The 21,277-nt window shown below is 40.5% G+C and overlaps 1 protein-coding gene across 1 annotated transcript in view; it reads left to right on the top strand.

The window, feature by feature from the left end:
- The first annotated feature begins 6,318 nt into the window (after positions 1-6,318).
- MGAT4D (MGAT4 family member D) overlaps positions 6,319-21,277 on the top strand; it is a 53,366-nt gene continuing 38,407 nt past the window's right edge. The window contains exons 1-3 of the mRNA XM_021679353.1: positions 6,319-6,412; positions 18,228-18,386; positions 20,316-20,453. Of these exons, the coding sequence (XP_021535028.1) occupies positions 6,319-6,412; positions 18,228-18,386; positions 20,316-20,453 (391 nt within the window). The remainder of the gene's footprint in view (positions 6,413-18,227; positions 18,387-20,315; positions 20,454-21,277) is intronic.

A 21,277-nucleotide genomic window follows, 5' to 3' on the forward strand; every position in this document is an offset into this window, starting at 1 on the left:
AAGATATGGAGGGCTGGCTGGATCAGTTAGCTGAATGTGTGTTTTGTCCAAATATAGGGGTGGTAAAAGAGGAATAGCTTTACAAAGGTTTTTGGGTACTGGGGATGGGTACAATTCTGGTCCTCAATTCCAGTGTAAGGGTTTTTTCCACAGCACCAAGCAATGCTCAGACACCAGCTGGGTACCTACAGTTCCATTCAATTCTGACAGTAGATAATGTCGGATCTTATCGGTTAATGGCTCAGTCCTACAATACTGCTCCTCCACCCACTACTTCAGACACGAGTTGCAGGTTGTCAGCTGTGCTTCTGACCAACCCTCAGGGATCACAGGTTCCAAAGACCCCCCCATCAGGTTTGATTAATTTGCTAGAGCAGCTCACAGATTACTGGCTTATTATAAGGGCATATAACTCAGGAACAGCCAAATGAAAGAGACGCATAGGACAGTGTGTGGAGAAAGAGGCACGAAGCTTCCACACTCTCTGAGCACTCCACTTTCCCCCAATCTCCACGTGTTCCCCAACCCAGAAGCTCACCGAATTCCGTCCATTTTGGTGTTTGGGGAAGCTTTATTTTATTACATAGACACAAATGATTAAATGTTTGGCCCCCTTGGTGCTTTTACTCAATCTCCTGCCCCTCTCCCATCCCCAGAGGTCAGGGTGATAGGACTGAATGTTCCAACACCCCACACACCCCTGCTTTAGATGCTTTCCAAAAGTGACTTCATTAACACAACAAAAATCACTTTTATCATTCTCTCTCAGGAAATTCCAAGGGTTTTAGGAGCTCTGTGCCAGGACTGGCTGACGACACAATATATATTTCTTATTATAAATCACAATATGGCAACGGGAATGAAGAGGTGGGGGGGATGGTGCTCTGATAGAACTCTCTTTCCCACTGTACACACTTATTTTATTGGATCCTGTGCTTAAGGATCAACATTTCACTGGGAAGACCCAGTGGAAGGGAGAATTGTTCCCCAAGACACAATTTCCACTCCTTTCTACATAAATGTGCATAATTAGAAGGAACCCCCTGTGGTTGGATAGTGACTTCACATCATGTGGCCAAACAAGGATTGTCTGTATGTTGAACCCCACTTCTCCCAGGGACCCCATAGAGTGGGCATATAGCTATGTTGTACTTGGCCGAGGCAACCCTACCACTTCCTCCTGGGAATGGACAGAGGGGAGGCCCTCGAAAGTTTCCAACTGCTGCTCTCTTTGTGGATTGAGAGCGTGGCTGAACCAGAAGCCTTTGCCTGGGGAGACCAGGTCTATATTCTGACAGGTGATAAATGGAAAAAAGATGAAATTTTATGGGCGCCTGGGTGGCTCAGTTGGTTAAGCGACTGTCTTTGGCTCGGGTCATGATCCTGGAGTCCCAGGATCGAGTCCCGCATCGGGCTCCCTGCTCAGCAGGGAGTCTGCTTCTCCCTCTGACCCTCCCCCTCTCATGCTCTCTCTCTCTCTCATTCTCTCTCTCAAATAAATAAATAAAATCTTTAAAAAAAAAGATGAAATTTTAAAAGAAGGAGAACAAGTAAATGATGATGCTGGGGAAAGAGACTGTTATTCTCAGTCCTCAAGAGTGTCTGATAGTAGGCGTGCCTGGGGGGCCCAGTTGGTTAAGTGTCTGCCTTCAGCTCAGGTCATGATCCCAGGGTCCTGGGATCGGGTCCCACATCAGGCTCCCTGCTCAGGGGGAAGCCTGCTTCTCCCTCTCCCCCTGCTTTGTGCTCTCTCTCTCTCTCAAATAAATACATAAAATCTTAAAAAAAAAAAGTGTCTGATAGTAAGAGAATAACACTTATTATAGTGATTTCTCTCAGAGGTAAAGCCACGTCATGGCTGATGATGGGATCAGCCCTCAGATCTGTTCTCCCTGAAAACTAGATTGAAGCTGATTTACATGTTTGGCTTGAAAACTCAGCCAGGATAATCTGGAGAAAACCATGATACAGGACCCCTGAGTTCCTGCCCCGATGGTAGAAGATTGGCACTGTCATTTGGGTTGTGATTTATGAGCCACGCTTGTTTTTCTGCTGCTTTTCTAGGTATCTCATGTGGTAATCTAGGTGGCTTCCTAGTTTTTGTTAGGACTGGGACAATGCCTTGTCCTTGTTCCACTCCTTCCAAGGACAGGGAGGCTTCCGTCAACCTACTTGATGCTTTTGTGTGACTTAGTATAAAATGCATTCCTTGCTCTGAACAGACACAATCCTGCATCAGAGTACAGTTGGAGCACGTGCTGATTTCAGCCCTCACCTAGGCAGGCTTCTTTGGTAGGATTATAGTCTTTCAATTCATGGGGACAATTCTAGAAACTTGAAGCCTTTTTTTTTTCTTTTTTTCTTTTTTCCTAATCAGGTCTGCCTTCGTACATTCAGGGATATGAGACAAATTTTTATAGGTATTGTTAACTTCTAGAATATAATGACCAGAGCACATAATGGAATCTCCCTCACTGGTGGTAGAGAATGTGGTGTCTTTATTAAATGGGTATTTGGGGGTGGTTTGAGCAAAGAGAATAAAGTAGGTAATCTATACGTTTTTCTAAATCCAACCTATGATTCTATGAAGTGCTACTGTGCAATGATTCCCAAAGTGTCATCCCTTGGACCAGCAGCATCAATATCATCTGGGACTTGTTAGAAATGCAAATTTTGGAGCCCCAGCCTTACCCCACTGAGTAACTGAAGGTGGGCCCAGAACTCTGTCTAACAAGATTTCCAGGTGATTCCTTTTTTTTTTTTTTTAAGATTTTATTTATTTGTCAGATGATCTATGAAAGCTCCTTTCAGTGCTGTCATTTTCCTGAATTGTGCTGAACAGATGGCACTCGGGTGGGTACAGTGACTTATTTCTAAATAACTTGAAACAGACAACAGGGCCAGGATAACTGGCATTTTATCAAGTTATTATCTTTCAGATTCTTTTCACCTTCGGGATCCTACATATAAATGAGACTAGAAAAATCTGTCCCCACTAAATTTATTTTTCTGTGCTACTAACAGTCGTGAGACCACCATTTAGACTGACGTTAACTCAAGAAGCCCCGATGGCTGGTAATACCCCCAGAGAATACTCCTCCCATTCCTATTATTATTCCTATAAATATTCCTATACATATTGAGCAATTATTTGGCCTGGCAATTCTCTGCTTCCCATAGTCTGAATGTGCCACTAATTTTATTTTATTTTATTTTATTTTATTTTATTTTTTTATTTTTTTAAAGATTTTATTTATTTGACAGAGAGAGACACAGCGAGAGAGGGAACACAAGCAGGGGGAGTGGGAGAGGGAGAAGCAGGCTTCCCGCGGAGCTGGGAGCCCGATGCGGGGCTCGATCCCAGGACCCCGGGATCATGACCTGAGCCGAAGGCAGGCGCTTAACGACTGAGCCACCCAGGCGCCCCTGTGCCACTAATTTTAGAAAACAAATCGCAAAAGGGGAAGTCTGAAGGTCTTTGAAAATGCTACTGCATTATTTATCCACTGGATTTCCTGGGTGTATTTATTGTTACCTTAAGTGGTAGCAGCTAGTAACTGCAGGTAGGTAGTTGAGAATATCGCTCAGTTGTACTACAGGCTTGTGTTTCAATCCTGCTTTTGATCTATAAAACATCCTGGAATCCACAGGGTGGAATAGGATATGGAAATATGTAAGGCATAATCTTTCTCTTGTAGGGACTCATACCATGGTAAAGGAAATAAAATATGTGCATAACAAATAGATATGATGCACATTGAGTGTCCTGAGAACACAAGTGCTACAAGATTTCAAAGAGGATAGAGATTTCTTTACACATGGGTGATTCACTAAAGGCTTCATGTAGTGTCATTTCAGCTGAGTCTTGAATACTTTTGGAAGGTAGGAATATGAGTGTGTGCAGTGCAGTCCATGTTTTGAGCATGAAGAAGGTGGAGCGAGAGCCAGCGGGTGACCATTTGTATCTCTAGTACCTAGTTCAGTGACTGGCACAGAGTAGATGTTCAGTGACTATCATGTGTTCTAACTCATAGACAGACCATTGACTGATTATCACGTGTTTGTTTCTGGTTTTGTTTTAATATTTTATTTATTTATTTGAGCGAGAGAGAGCAAGGGGGAGGGACAGAAGGAGAGGGAGAATCAGACTCCCCGCTGAGGAGCTGCAGGGCTCCATCCCAGGACCCTGGGATCATGACCTGAGCCAAAGGCAGACACTTAACCAACTGAGCCACCCAGGTGGCCCTGATTATCAAGTTTTTGGTTTTTCCTTTCTCTGGAAAAAAAGAAAAGAAAAAGAAGTAACTCTATAAAAGGAAAAATCAGAAGACACGTGCTGGTTTCAAAAACATTCATTAAGATGTGAGAACAAAGTGCTTTTCTGAATCTTGGAAACCTGGTATTTGGTGAGTTTGAGTGGAGGAGAACTTTTGAGTACTACATTAGAGGCATCTACATAGCTGGAATAGGGAGAATAGCTGGAAAGGTAGATGGAACCAGATTGCGAAAGGCTCTGGATTCCACACTAACACTTTTCACTTTTAACAGAGTTGCTAAAGGATTTTTGAGTAGGTAGCCTGCTCAAAATAATATAGAAAAAATAATAATTAATGGTAGTTAAATGCCATCAACTATGGGAAAGCTCTCCACTGCTTTGCAGAAAAATGATTGGAATTAGTGAGAAAATTGATACTGCTTCTGATGAGCAACAGCAGAGAACCAAAATGTATTGAGCATTACATAATGACAGGCATATGCTAATTGGTTTTGAATGTTATTTAACTCAGCAACCTGGAACAGATATTATTCATGTCATCTTTTTGTTGAGGAGCCCTAACTTAGAGAGGGTTAAAAACTTTCCCAACATACTGCTAGTGGATTCTGACATCGTTTGCTTTTCAATGCAAAGCTGAAAGTGTGAAACTGGAGACCAAGTAAGAGGACTGTGAGATACTGAATTTGGAGATATCCTGTGCTGAATAGCCTCTTGCCCCAGGTCGGTCTGCTCTACCTCTTTCTCCACCCTGCTCCATACCCCAGGAGGCAGGTCCTAAGATCTAGTACACTATACAGAACTTCCTTGCCTTCTGGCTTCCAGTAGAGCTTAGCCAGTGGGGGACACCGGCAAGGGACCCGAGGGCTGAGGGAGAATAGAGTTGAGGTGTTCCTCTTGGCTCCCAATCCTGGGATCTGGCTGGGTCACTGCTCAACTGAAGGTCACACCTCCTGCCATCAGCACATGAGAAAATACAGCTTATAAGGGCATCCTCAGGTTGGCCTATGTTCAAATCTTTTTTCTCTTTCAAGGAGCCAGAAACTAGCTCAGCCAGTGGTGTAGTGCTGGTTTGAAGTAGCTTATTACCAGTCGCCGCCAATAAGAAGACTGATCAGCGTGGAGAATCCAAACAGCAAACCACAGTTCAAGGAGCCCAAAGAGAGTCTCAACCTACTGATTTTCTCCTAGTATTTCCCAGGCTTGGTTTTTAAGGGTCTGAGAAACTGATACCTTGAACTTGGCATAGCTTAGCAAGTCTCCCTTGCACTACTCATCTTATATATAACTTCTTTCTTTCACAAACGTTGATTCCCTGCTCCTTTCCTGGGGGAGGAGGTACCAAAATATAAAAAATAAAGGGATTAAGCTGAATGTCTGGCGTTGGGCATTTCCCACACAAAAATCTAAGCCCCCTAAGTTATTTGGGCATTTGATGGCTTTCATTTAAAACTGAAGATACTCATTTTATTTAGGACCTTCTTATCATATTTTATTTATAAACTTATCTATGTACACGATTTGCGGAGGAACCAATAGCGTAATGCTCAGTCCCAACAGCAAATGGCTCAATTTCACAATGGCTCCTATTTTTCAAGATAAAATGAAGAGAACAACAGCATATTAGAACTATTCTCATCTTGCCTTTAAAAAATTGGGATGTTTGAGGATTTACCGAGATAATATATACAAACTGCTTAGCCTAGGGTCTGGCACAGAAGTACAGCTACAGGAAAATAAAATAAGTTACTGAGCACCCACCAACCACATGCTAGGCAGTGGAGCGCTTGCCCAAAGTTTATGGCGTTGAACCACCAGCGGTCCTAGCAACGGATTCGAGATGCTAAGTGCTGAGCCACGGAAGCGGGCTCCCAAAGGGCGGGCGTGCTGGGGTCCCCAGCGACAGGGGCGGGCTGGGGGGCAGGGGGCGCGCAGGCGCGCGCCCCGAGGCGCAGGCGCGGCGTGCGCTCCTCCTCCGCTGCGGAGGGCGCTGCGTGTGGCCGCCACTCGCAGCGCTGCGGGCTGCCGGTAGTCAGGCCAGCTCCATGAGGACCAAGCACGTGAACGTGCTGATCGCCTTGGCCGCCGTCATGCTCTTCAGCTTCTCCTGCTTTTGCATCTCCAGGATGACTCAAACCAGTGAGCTGCGGGTAGCTTCTCCGGCTTCGGGGCTGCGGGATTGCCAGGGCGGCCCGGGGTGGGGGGTGGGGGAGAGAAGCGGGGCGACGTGAGAGCCTAGCGCTGTCGCCCGCTCTCGTATGAGGTGTTTGACCGATGGCGCCCCCCCCCCCGCGCCGCTTCCTTGTCCGACCGGCGGTTAAGCTGTAACGGGCGCCCCTCGTCTACCCCGGCGGCCGCGACCCCCGCCAGGCGTGCGCGCTAATGGATCGGCCTGCGGGGTTCCCCGGCGCTGTCCCGCTTCCGCGCGCCCTTTTCCTCCGAAGGTTCGAGGGTCCGGTTTGTGCCCAGCTTCCCGCCGCCCGCGTCTTCCTCTTCCCCATCGTTTCCAGAAACGTGCCTGTTTGAATTAAGAACTCCTCTTACAAAGCGAACATCTTTCCTCTTTCGTGTTCCACGTTACGTGATTGAGCCACACTTCAAGGCTCCCTAGAGTATTTTTTGCGAAGCCAAAAAGGGGTGAGATGATGGAGAGACAATTTAGAGCACGGGTATATAGCACCTGAACTTTCTCAAATGAACCGTGAGGCTTACGTTACTGCTTCGAAATACACCGAGGTTTTAATTCATTTTGTTTTAGGGTTCCCAGTTTAGCAAATAAAAGTGGAGATTGCCCAGGGAAATTTGAAGTTTGGATAAACAATGAGTAAACTTTTAGTATAAAAATTGCACAGAATATATTTATACCAAAAGACTTACTGTTTATCTGAGATTCAAATTTAACTAGATTTCCTGCATTTTATCTTTCAGCTCTACTTGTCCATTGGCCAGTGTAACATTTTTTTTTTTTTGGAGAGTAATAGAAGAGCTTTATTTTTATTGATTTTTTTTATTATTATGTTATGTTAATCACCGTGCATTACATTGGCCAGTGTAACATTTTAGCGTCCATGTAGTTGGATTTTTAATTTAAGCTTAGGAATCCTGTAAATATATTAAGCCAGCCTTCCAAGATTGTCCTTAGGTTGTTTTAGGTTAAATTTTCATTCTTATTGGGGCGGCTGGGTGGCTCAGTCGTTAAGCGGCTGCCTTCGGCTCAGGTCATGATCCCAGGACCCCCCAGGGTCCTGGGATCGAGCCCCCGCATCCGGCTCCCTGCTCCGCGGGAAGCCTGCTTCCCCCTCTCCCACTCCCCCTGCTTGTGTTCCCTCTCTCGCTGTATCTCTCTGTCAAATAAATAAAAAAGATCTTTAAAAAAAATTTTTTTTTCATTATTAAACACATTTATGACCCAGGGTTCACACAAAGTAACCTTGGTGGTGGTGTCAAGGATCGAGTTTGGAAGTGGCTTTAGTCTTCTGATTAATACTAAATTTTGTCATTTATACACAATATCAACATTCTACTCCATTTGTTTCAAAGGATTAGGAATACATAATAATTTGTCTGATTTATACTACTGATTTTTAATCATTTTATACACTTCCCCCTTCTTCATTTTCTGTAAGGAACATTATCCAGATGTGTTTTTTATGCATTTTAGGACAATAAACAATTTCTACTTTTATAACAAAAAATAAATCGTTACTCATAATTAGAAAGTAAAATGTAAACTCCCTTTTAGAGTAATTTTGGAAGGCAGTTTGGATTGGTAATGTCAAGACATTTTAATACAACTAATATTATTATATTATTTATTATAAACTGTGGACTTTGTGTTATGACCAGGAAAAAGAAGTTTGGTCCCTCAAAGTATTTATATTCCCAGCATTCATATATTCAAATTCAGAATATGAGATACTGTTCCTGAAAATGTACCACTCTTAGAATAACTGATAAAACAGGTTTCTCATGTTTTACATTTATGTTTCTGTGTAACCTAGGTCTAAAATAGTTACAAAATCAGTCCTTGTACAAAATCAATCCTGAGATGTTATGTCAACAAAAGAAAACAGACTTCATTTAGTTTTGGAAGCAGTGATTTTTATAGGACACCAAAGATAGTCCCAGTGGTTTTTAAAATTTGATCCATAGTTGTAATTCTTATCAATGAAAACTTGGGAATATTTATTAGAAAGATGGCCGGGGGTGCCTGGGTGGCTCAGTTGATTAAGCGCCCAGCTCTTGATCTCAGCTCAGGTTTTGATCTCAGAGTAGTGAGTTCAAGCCCCACGCTGGGCTCCATGCTGGGCAAAGAGCCTACTTAAAAAAAAAAAGTTGGCCACAACCTAGTGGCCTTCTATACCCTTTTAAATTTTTATGTGCCTATAACCTTTTGTTTCTATAAGCTCATAGTATTAACAGTTCATTAATTTGTTCTATAAATATGTAAGCTCCATGAGGAGAATTTTTTCTGTTTTTGCCTGTTTGGTTCACTGCTGTGTCCCCAGCATCTGGAAAAATGCCTGATACAAGAGGTATGCTAAATATTTGTTGTCTGGTTGAATTAATGAGTGAATTAATGAATTTGATAAATACTTCATGTTGTAGGAACTAGGCAACAAAAAATTTTTAAACCCTCACTTTCAGGGAGCTTACATTCTGGTTAAGGGAAATAAACAACAAACAGGAATGATAATGCTCTATGGTGTCAAGTGTTGACAAGGGAGAGAAAGTGCTATTTTAGATAGGGTGGTTAAGGAAATTCATATTAATGCCTATTCCTGAATGAAGTAAGGGGGGCTATTGTGTGGATATCTGGGGGAAGAGTTTTCCAGGCAATGAGAAAAGCTGGTGCAAAGGCCCTGTGGTGCAATCAGCTTGATATGTTTGAGAAACAGCTAGGAGGCTAATGTGAACAAGGAAGAGTTGTAGAGGGATAAGATCATGGAGACCATAGTAAGAACTACGACTTTTATGCTGAGTAATACAGGAAGCCATCTACATAAAAAGATGGTCAACATCACTAATCATCAGGGAAATGCAAATCAAAACCACAGTGAGATACTGCCTCATACCTGTTAGGTTGGCTGTTTTTTTTTTTTTTTTTAAAGATTTTATTTATTTATTTGAGACAGAGAGAATGAGATACAGAGAGCATGAGGGAGGAGGGTCAGAGGGAGAAGCAGACTCCCCGCCGAGCAGGGAGCCCGATGCGGGACTCGATCCCGGGACTCCAGGATCATGACCTGAGCCGAAGGCAGTCGCTTAACCAACTGAGCCACCCAGGCGCCCAGGTTGGCTGTTTTTAAAAAGACAATAAATAATGAGTGTTGGTGAAGATGTGGAGAAAAAGAGAACCTTCATGCACTGTTGGTGGGAATGTAAATTGGTGTAGCCACGGGAAAACAGCATGGAGTTTCCTCAAAAAAATAAAGATGGGACTACTCATATGACCCAGCGATTCCACTTCTGGGTATTATATGAAGCAAGTGAAAACACTAACTTGAAAAGGTATCTGTATTCCCATGTTTATTGCAGCATTATTTATAATAGCCAAGCTATGGAAGCATCCTAAGTGTCCTTCAATGGATGAATGGATAAATAAATTTTATATATTCTATTATAATGGAATATTATTCTTTCAGTCCCAGGTGTAGCTCGAAGTCAGCAGAGTCCAGGATGTACATGTGGGCCAATCAAGATGGTAATTGAAATGTCATGTGGAATTTAAAGTATATCTAGAACAACAGTGTGTGACAATAATTACAAGATAAGATAGGAGAGGGGTAAATGGAGTTAAATGGTACTAAACTTGCAGCACTGTTGAAAAGTGAGAATGTGAGAATTTGTATTAGACTGTAATAAGTCAAAGATTCCCATTGAAATCTCTGGTTTAACTACTAAAATAATCGTAAAATAATGCATAACAATATCACTCATAGTTAATGCTCCAAAAAGGAAATTACAGTATTTTCTGACTTTATATAAAACAAAACCAAACTTGATGATGTTTACAAGAGATATGTTTAAATTTTAAAGATAGAGAAATGTTGGAAGAGGGATGGAAAAGTATATACCAGCAACCTGATCCAAAAGAAAGTTGATGTAGCTATATTAATATCAGCGACATAGACTCTAAGGCCAAGTGCAACATAAATGTTGAATAAACATGGAAGAACTTCATTAGCAATCAAAGAAATGCAAATTAAAAACACAAGATAGCATTTCATACCATTCAGATTTTTAAATTTAGGAGATAAGACATTTGGTGAGGATGGGGAAGTGCAGGAATTTGCACACACTCCCCTGGGGAGTGGGTAGTATACATACATACATTCAATCACTTTCGTTATGTGATGTGCATTTCCTGTGTCCTAGCAATTCTGCTAGTCAGGACTGAAATCGGTGTGCAACCTTACCCAATGGTTTATGGCCACCTCCTCTTGTCACTGATCAGTACCCATGCCATATACGTTGTTCAATATTTGTTTTTTCTTTTTTTTAAAGATTTTATTTATTTATTTGTCAGAGAGAGTGAGCACAAGCAGGGGGAGCGGCAGGCAGAGGGAGAAGCAGGCTCCCCACTGAGCAGGGAGCCTGACGTAAGACTTGAACCCAGGCCCCTGGGATCGTGACCTGAGCTGAAGGCAGACGCTTAACCGACTGAGCCATCCAGGTGTCCCAAGGTTGTTCAGTATTTAAAATAACATCCTTACCACCAGATATATCAAAGGGAAAGTCTTGAATATATCAGCCTGGTATATTCTTGGTAGCATTTTTTATAATTGTTCATCAACAGAGGAGCTAAATGTGTTACTGTATATTCAAAACAGTGGAACATTTAACAGTAGTGGAAGTGAATGGACTAGAGCTTGACTTATCAGTATGAATGGATTGCAAAAACATAAATTAAGCAAAAGAAGCAAGTACAGAAGAATACATATAAGTATTATTTTATTTATTAATATCTAAAAACATGAGTCAGCTTGCACAAGTGGTAAAACTTGAAAGAAAAGCAATGGAAGATTTAATACAAAATTCAGAATTCTACTTATCTGGGAATAAGGAGGAAAGGGAACATAATCTTGGAAGAAAACAGATGGACTATTTAAGGCTAAGGTAGTAGTGGATTCATGGATGCTCATTTTTATTATTGTCTTTCAAACTATTTTATATATACTTTGTAGTGCCTGAAATATTTCATCATAAGACCTGACGCATAGAGGGACCACTCAAAGGGAGTTCAAAGGGTGTTGTTCGTAGTGTGATTTGATTATTGCAAAGTATATGTGGAGTGGAATAATCCAAAATATATTTTACCTTTTTACCTTCATCTCCTACCAACTGCTTCGGATAGTCTTCTTTGGAACCACGTTGGGTACAAATAAATGAATAATAAATCTGAAGTGGTCTGCCAATACTTCAACCTCATGCCATTCATTCCCCTTTCTTTTGACCCCTTGAGTGAATTACTTGCTTCCCCCTCAGTATGCCATACCATTTCATACTTAGGCATTTATGTTGTTATTTTCTTAGTTTGGAATGCCCTTCCCTGCCCTTTGCTGTAGGGCGGCATTCTGTACATTCTTCAAGTTCTCAAATACCCCATCTTCTCTGAAACCTTTTCCCTCGTCCCTCCCCCACTCCTCAGTCTTCTTTACTAGTTAAGCATTTCTGCCTCTCTCTGCCTGTGGCACTGAGCATAACTCCATTTTCACAATTATATTAATTGGTTGTTTAAATACATGCTCCTTCCTCCATCTCTGGTCGGGTAATTTAGAGCAGGAACCTGACTTTATCCATGTTTACCTGTCATATAGCTCAGTGAATAACACATGGTTACGTATTAAATGGCAGAAAGAATGCATACCCTGGGATGCTTCTCATTGCTGGAGGGGTTTAGTGAATGAAATGGGGTGGAAGAGTCAGGTCATGGCTATATCGGATAAGACCTTGTATGTGAAGGCAAGTAGTTTGGACTTAATTCAGTAAGCATTCGGGGAATCATTTGAAGTCTTTGAGCAGTGTTTCCAGAAGATTAATTGTGGGTTGGAGGTGAGAGACTAATTAAGAGACAGTTATAATAGTGTAGCTAGGGGCAGTAATGACCTGAACTATGGTAAAGTCAATGATGAGAAAGGTGAAACAATTAAAGAGATCTATAACAGTGCTTCTTAAATTTTAACGTGTATACCAATCACCTGTGAATCTTATTAAAGCACAGATTCTGACTCAGTAGGTCTGGGGAGAGGCCTGAAATACTGCATTTCTTTTTTTCTTTTCTCTCTCTTTTTTTTTTTTGAGAGAGAGAGAAAGAAAGCATGTGTGCATGTGAGCGAGTGGGGCAGGGAGCAGAGGGAGAGGGGGAGAGAGAATCTCAAGCAGACTCTGTGCTCAGTGTGGAGCCCAACACGGGGCTCCGTCTCACAACCCTGAGATCACAACCTGAGTCGAAATCAAGAGTCAACACGTAACTGACTGAGCCACCCAGGCACCCCAAGAGATAGATACTGCATTTCTAATAAGCTCACAGCTGATGCCAAGAAACTGCTGTTCAATATGGCAACCCCTATCTAGGTGACTGTCGAGCACTTGAAATATGGTTAGTGTAACTGAGAAAATAAATTTTAAATTTTGTTTTAACTAACTTAAATATAAAGACTGAAGCAGTGCAAAATATTTCTCCATTAAGCAAAATTTTACTGTTTTGGTAAGACTGCATTTCACTGTTACTATTAAAATTTTGCATGTGAATTAAGATGTACTGTAAGTATAAAATATACACAGGATTTAGCATACGTAGTACAAAAAAGAATGTAAACTATTCCATTAGTTATTTTTTATGTTGGTTATATGTTGAAAAATATTTCAGATATATTGAATTACATTAAATATATTCTTTTTTTTTTAAAGATTTTATTTATTTATTTGAGAGAGAGAGTGAGAGAGAGAGAGCGAGAGCATGAGAGGGGGAGGGTCAGAGGGAGAAGCAGACTCCCTGCCGAGCAGGGAGCCCGATGTGGGACTCGATCCCGGGACTCCAGGATCATGACCTGAGCCGAAGGCAGTCGCTTAACCAACTGAGCCACCCAGGTGCCCCACATTAAATATATTCTTTACAATTACTTGTTTCTTTTTACTTTTTTTAAATGTGGCTACTAGAAAATTCAAAATTACAAAGGTATCTTACATTTTATTTCTGCTGGATAGCAGTGCCTTGGACTCTTGCTGTGAGAAATAAAGGTCAGTGGTACTTAGGATCTCACCTGGCCCCTTTCTTATGGGCAGAAGTCACATTGGCCCATTGCACACATGGACTGATGTTTGTTTTCACAATTTCACCACACTTGATTCAAAACATCAAATTATTGTTTATTTCAGACCTTTGAAACATAGTTTTATAACATCTCACACTCACAAAATACCTGAGTGAATATGAAAGTAGTGTAAATATTTTAAATAGAATATTGTTAAATAGAATTATCAAGTAAAATTGTATAAGAAGCAGATGTAAGACTAGGGAATATATCCTTTAACTGTTTTGCATGGTTGTTTTCTGCAAATACTACTTCCTGTAGAGAAAACTCTTTGTTTTCATGTTTACCAAATTGATCCCTCAGGGACTGACTTAACATTGTGGAAGCTTAGCTATGTTGCATCACCCATGATGTATCAACTTCAAACACATGATTCAGTTTGCAGAGAGAATATTACCCCAGGAACCCCAATAACATAGGGTTATATTGGTTAAACTATGTCTACTTCTAAAGTTTGTCGACATCTTTAAATAGTATCCTTTTTATGAATATTCAAGATTTATCTGGGATAGTTGTAGTTCTTTTGATTAAAGCACAGTTCAGTTTAAAAATCACTCAGGGCGCCTTGGTGGCTCAGTTGGTTAAGCTCTTGGTTTCGGCTCAGGTCATGATCTCAGGGTCATGAGATCGAGCTCCACATCAGGCTCTGCGCTGGGTATGGAGTCTGCTTGGGATTCTCTCTCTCTCCCTCTCCCTGTGCCCCTTCCCACCCCCCCCCAAAAAAGTCGTCCCCCTGCCCTGTCTCTAAGCCCACTGGTCCTGCTTTCTCCTGAACCAGCTCCAGCTAGGCTTTTACCTCGCTGGGGACTGCACACCGCTGTCTCGCAGCTCCCACCCTGTCCTCATCCTCCTTGCCCTATTCAGCAGCACTTCACAGTTGATGACTTTCATCTCCTTGACACATTTTTCTCACTTGGTTTCCAAGGTCTTGACACACACTCGAGTTTCCTCCTGCCTTACCAGCTAATCTGTCTTAGCTTTGTTACTGACTTCTCATGTGTTCAGCTTATAACTTGGGGTGCCCCAGAATTTAGTCCTTGGGCCTCATCTCTTCTCCGCTCATCCTCATTCTCCTAGTGATCTCCTGCTTCTTACCACAGGTCTCTCTAAATGTCTGTGGCCAGGCCAGGCCAGTTCTCCCGCCAGACCCACACATGGAGCTGCCTACTGAGATGTGTGATAAGCATCTCAAATCTAACATGTCTCAAACCAGACAGACTCCTAGTATTCACACCAAAACTTGCTCCCTGCATCTTCTCCATCTTAGTAAATGGCCACTCCTTTCCTCTAGTTGCTCAGAATATCATTGCCTCCTTTTTTCCCCCCATATCTCACATTTGATGTCAGCAAATCCTATCTTCTTTATCTTCAGACTATATCCAGAATTAAACCATTCCTCAGCACTTACCCACCAACAATCTTTTCTAAGCCACAGACGTCTTTCCTGATTGCCCTTCTTCAGTCTTAGTTTCCCCAACTCTGTTGTTCACACAGCAGATAGAAGGATCCTGTTCTTGTAAGTTGGATTATGTGACTCTCTGCATATAGACTTCTGTTGGCTCCCAGTTTGCTTAAAGTAAATCTAAAGTACTTAGAAAGGTGGCTTTGTAATTTCATCACCTACAACTCTTCCTGTCATTCATTTTGCTTCAGCCACACAGTCTCCATGCTGTTTCTGGAGATAATGGGCACCCTCCTGCCTCAGGGCTTTTGCACATGCTCTTCTCTCTGTACTAGAGTTACCTGCAGCATTCCTTCATTTGCTTTTTTCTTGTCTGTGCTCACACGTTATCTCCTCAAGCCTTCTCTGATCACCCTGTTTACAGTTAAAACCTCCCCCCACCATCAACACTCTGTATCCTTTTTCCCTGCTTTATATTTTTTTGGTACTCATAAACGTATGATTCACTTATTTCTTGTTTTTTCCATTCAGTAGGATGTAAGTTCCAAGGGGGCCAGGAGTTCTGTTTTGTACATTGTCATATCCCCAGGACATGTAACAGTATTTAGTTTAATAAGTATTTGTTGAACGAGGGAATGAATTGCATGGCCAGGCAACTGTTCTGGCTGGTGAGATATAGAAGGCCCTGAGAAGAGCATCCCTTCCCAAAGAAAAACTCAGGCTTTGCTTGGAATTGTATATGTGAATTCTGAACTCTCTGTCACAGTGTTTCAGGAAGGAACAGAAAATTGGCTTTTACTCTTGACATCCCCCTCTACTGAGACCAAATGGTTGATCTCTCTGCTGTAGCCATATATTTCCATCTGTAGAGAATATGCAAAATTCCTAGTATTGCACTGTGAGGGCAGTGATGACCAACACAAATTGCCAACCAGGGAGACGAACCATTGCTTCAGCTGGGTTGATTCTGGGGCCCAGATTAGGAGGCCTTCAAGAGGCTGCTGAGAAAAAAATAGTTCAGAGCAGCAAGTCCTCCATCTTTTCCTTACTGAGTGATGTATATGTACAGATTAAATTGTGGCTTGGATCCAGCAGTGCCTTTTCACTCTTGTCATTTGTCATTCACTCTTGTCTGGCCTTTCCCTGGAGGTGGATTGAGGGAGGAAACTGTATATCTTGTGCCACCAGCCACTCGCTAGTGAAGACTAGACATGTAGAGCCTTGAGTTCTGCTGGTTGTATCATAACAGGCTAGGGACTTGTGCAGGGATGGGGCACAAGGCTCACTGCGAAAGACTGCAAGAAGTCTTCATAATTATAGGATTCTCTGTAATGGTTAGTCAGCCAGTTGGGTCTTTCCCTAAACCTCCACTGCCCTGTTTCAGCAAGCCCAACTATGCATAAAACCTGAATCTATGTGTTTGTGTGTGTACCCCATGGATGGGAGTCCCTGTTGGCAGGATACTCCATATAATATGCAATTGTTGCATTTGAGAGATTCAGTGACACAGAACTGGAGATGGAGAGGTGTTGTGAGAGACCCTAGAGATGGAGCTGGCCACTGAGTGAGGACTGGAGAAGTGGGGCCCCCTCCAACCCAAGCGGGAGAGACGTGTCTTGTTAGAGAGCAGTGAAACAGCAGGTTTAATTTCCTCTGTTGTATCTTGGGGTGGATGATCCATTGAGGCTTGGGAGAGAAATATCAGGATATTACAGTTTATTGGTTGCTTCCTGTCCTCAGTAGGGTAGCTCAGGCAAGACATAAGTTTTGTTCCAGGCTGGCCTATCTGAAAGGTGAATGGAACCAGCCAGGTGGATGTATAGTGCTGTCAGGGGGTGCCGAGTCTGCCCATGGCCAGGGATTCAAGACCTCTGGGAACCACTTAGGCACCTGCTGGACTTCAGATTCTGAACCCTCCGCCCAAGGCTAAGGCTAGTGTGAGCCAAGGCAGGGAGGGAAGGACACAACAGGAAATGAGACTGGGAAAGTTTTTATCCTTACATTTTCTTACTCCATGTTATAAGTGAATCTCACTTTTGCTCTCAAATCTGTAACACCAGCCCTAATCTCTCCCTTGAACTTCAGAGTCGTAGAGCCAAATGTTTGCCACATATGTAGATGCCTCATAAGCATCATCACGGCTCCTTTTCCTGTTTTCCCAATTCAGACTGAAGAAATCTGTAGCCATGTCAGAAACCTAGTAGGGATTCTAATCTCTCTCAGTCAGTTCAAAGTCTTTTCAATAAAAGCTCTTAGATGTTTTTCATATTACTCCTATTTCCTAATCCTTTCTGCCCTAGTTTATTCTTTTATCATCTCTCACATGAAACTATCTGTATATGTGTTGTTTTACAAAAAAGAAATGATTTTATACATAGTTTTGTTTTTAAAAAACAATTGTTTTTATAACATTAAATATTCTATAAGATGATTTTCATAGCTGTATAGTATTACATTGGCGAATGAATAAAATGTAGCCCATTGATAAATAATATTTGTCAGATATTTGTCAAAGCGTTTTTTTTCATGTGCTTTGCCACATGGCTTATGTGCATTAGTGTTATCACTTCTTCCCAACTCTGGGGCAGGGATTTTTGGATATCCATTTCTACATGAAGGAACAGAGGTTAACAAACATAAAATAGCGTGTTCAAGATCACACAAGTATTAAGTGATGAAACTGGGATTCAGTTATACATGATTTAACACCTGAGCCACTGTAACTTTTAAAAGGATATTCTGTAATTTATTTAGCATATGTCCATTGTTGAGCATTTAGGCTGTTTCTGATTTTCTTATAATGATTAATAATGCTGCTGCCTGTGTTATACATCCTTAGAGCCAAATCTGTGTATATAGTTCTGGTTATTTTCTTCAGATAAATTCTTAAAAGTGAATTTTTTGTCTCAATTGGTTTTTCCCTCTAATTACAAATCTAATATGTGCACAAAATGGAAAATTTGGAAAATATAGAAAAGCACAAAGTAATAAAGCAAAAACCATTTATAATAATTCCACCTTCCAGATAGTACTGTTTTAACATCTCACTCTTTCTCCAGCCTCTTATGTGTATTGTATATACATATATATATATAAACTATGTACACGTATATATACACCCATAGTGTTACAGCTATGTTGAAGCATATATTTTATTTTTTCGTTATATATTATAAAAAATTTTATGATACTGTTGCTACATATATAAATATATACACATATGTTTTCCTTGCAGGTAATCAATTAATTAATTGCAGAAACCATATTTTGGAGTTTAAGGAAAAAATGCTACATTTAAAAAACAAAACTGAAAGAAATCACCAAGAGCTGATCAAAGCCTTGAGTAAAATGAAGTATGAAATGACACAGAGAAAAAATATGTCCATAAACTTAGGTTTGTGTTGCTTTTGTTTTTGTGGGTGGTGGTTTGTTTGTTGGTCTTGTGTTTTGTGTTTGGGAATTTAGATTTTGTGCTTTGTGATTTGAGGACACTTCTCCCCAACAAATATAACTAAATTAGTTACTTGTTCTTTTATTGTGAGACATACAAAAATCAGGTAAGAGATATCACTGATACACTTCCTCTCCTCTGTAGCTCAGAAATGGTCTTCCTGTGTTTTCTGTGTGACTTGCACCACCATCGTGACCCATCCACTAGATGGGCCAGAACCCTGAGTGTCACTCTGACTCCCCCACCCCGCCTCCTCTTGCATATTCCCATTTCAGTCAATAAGCAAACCTGTTGATTCACAATCCTATGTATCTCACAAATCTGTCCACATTTTCCCATCAACATCTCAGGCTGCCTTCATGCCTCGTCTGAATGACTGCTAACATTCTTCTCTGTTTTTTCTCTCTCTCCAGACTTGTCCCCGTCTATCTATTTCCACTGTAGCCAAAGTGAAGGCTCACAATCCTGTGTATCATGCTGCAGTGGCTCCCATTTCTCCAAGATAAAAAGTCCTGCCTCCGTTTCCCCTTTTGTAGTCAGGTAGTCCTTACTCTTAATACCTTGCAAGCACTAATCAGTTCTCTGTTCTTAGAGTTTTCTCTTCCCCAGAATGCCATTCAGAGGGAATCATACAGTGTGTAATCCTTGGAGACTGACTTCTTTCACTTAACAAAGATAAATGGAAGTTATGTGACCAAATTTTTGTTGACTTTATATTGCTGAGTAGCCTCTGATTATAGGGATATACAGTGGATACAGTTTGTTTATCCTTTTACCAATTGAAGGACATTTAGGTTGTTTTCATTTTTTTGGCAATTACAAGTACATGTTACTGTAAACATTCATATACAGGTTTTTTGTATGAAAAAATTTTCTATAAGGTATATATATTTATATATATGTATATATATCCTGAATACATATCAGACAGATACGTGATTTGGAAATGTCTTCTCCCAATCTTGGCTAGTCTTTTCATTCTCCTTATGGTGTCCTTCAGAAACCAAACACTTTTAATTGTGAAGTTCAATTTATCAATTTTTCTTTTTATATAATGTTTTTGATATTACCTTTAAGAACTCTTTACCTCCCTCAGGGTCATGAAGATTTTCTTTTATGTGTGTGCTTTGAATTTTATAGTTTAGGTTTTACATTTGGGTCTCTGAAGCTTTTGAGTTGGTTTTTGTATATGGTGTGAAGTACAGGTCAAGATTCAGTCTTTTTCATGTGAACGTCTAAGTATTCCAAATATTCTTTGTCAAAAAGACTGTCCTTTCTGCATTGAATTGCCTTTGCACCTTTTCCAAAAATCAGTTGATATTTATGTGGATCTATTTCTGGATTCTCTATTCTGTTCCATCGGTCTGTGTATCTTTTTTTAATGTAATACCACACTGTCTTGATTACCATATTATATATTATGAATTATATAGGGTGTGAGTTTTCTAATTTTGCTCTTCTTTTTCAAAATTGTAGAGGTATATTCAAATGAATGGTAAAAGTAGAATCATTAAATGTTGAGCTACAAAACAAAGTTATAGAGATACCAACATTAATGTGATATTAATCAAAATAGCAGATCAGATCAATTATAGCATGTTTCAGTTATACTTCATTTAGAACTGACAGTTCTGTTAGTCTCTGGTTATGTAGCTCATAGTGCTAGACTTAAATATTATTTTTAAAATAAATATGAATCAATAATATTTGAACTATATTTTGTAGCCATATGATTTTAATAGTTCACATTTAATTGTATTTCTCTTATATATTGAACACTAAATCTGTTAATCTCATTATGAAAAATTGTACCAAAGAGAGAAAAATCCCTATGGTCATGCACTTAGCAACCCTCTTTTTTCTCTCTTTCAGCTGAGAAGGAAATGAATACATTGGGTAAGAATGAAACAGCATCTAATACATTTGAAATCCTAAAGTTCTTTTTTCCTCATCTAAGGAAAGTAGACAGAATTTATCCTGATGTAATCATTGGAAAAGAGAAAACAGGTGGTAAGCAAATTTAGAATTAGAAAATCAAATATAGATATTTTGATCTTTGAGGACATGTTTTTAAGTTTTGTTGTTGTTTGTTTGTTTGTTTGTTTTTTTAAGTAGGCTCCATGCCCAATGTGGGGCTTGAACTGAGAATCCTGAGATCAAGAGTTGCATGCTCTACCGACTGAGCCAGCCAGGAGCCTCTTAAGTTTTTTTGGATGCTTCTCTAATTATTATTATATTGCTTTTAAGTTTTAATATGTAATCCATTAATATAATACTCCGATACATAGACCACCAGCTTATGTGGCATTAATTTGGACTGCCAGAAATTATATGACTTGGCAGAAGAAAATAGTTGAATAGATATTTAGAGACTTGAATTCAAATTCAACTTGAATACAGATGTTTTAAAAGTAGGTTATTATAAGTCACATATACATTTGACTTATATTAAGCATCTGCTAAGTACCTGGCAACTCTTGTCTCCCTTGGTTTTGATCAATTCATTCTTATCTGGTTATCTTCCTATTTCCCCTTCTTTTTGGGGACAAAGGTCAGTGAAAGCTTTACAGAAGAGGTGATGTTTCAGCTAATCCTTAAATAATGAATTTAACTTCAGCAGGTATTAAAGAAGAGAGAAAGCATTTAAGTTAGGGATTTTAGGGCGAGTCTCCAAATGCTTGCCATTCTCACAGACCTTGTTTATTCTGAGTCACCCCAGGCCAGCGGCAGCCAACTACAGCCCACAGGCCAAAGCTGCTCCTTTACAATAAGATTTTGTTGGAGCCTAGTCAGTGCTCATTGTTACTTGTCTGAGGCTGTTCTCATGCTACAGC

Source organism: Neomonachus schauinslandi, chromosome 2, assembly GCF_002201575.2.
Source record: "Neomonachus schauinslandi chromosome 2, ASM220157v2, whole genome shotgun sequence".
In the NCBI taxonomy this organism is placed as follows: domain Eukaryota; kingdom Metazoa; phylum Chordata; class Mammalia; order Carnivora; family Phocidae; genus Neomonachus; species Neomonachus schauinslandi.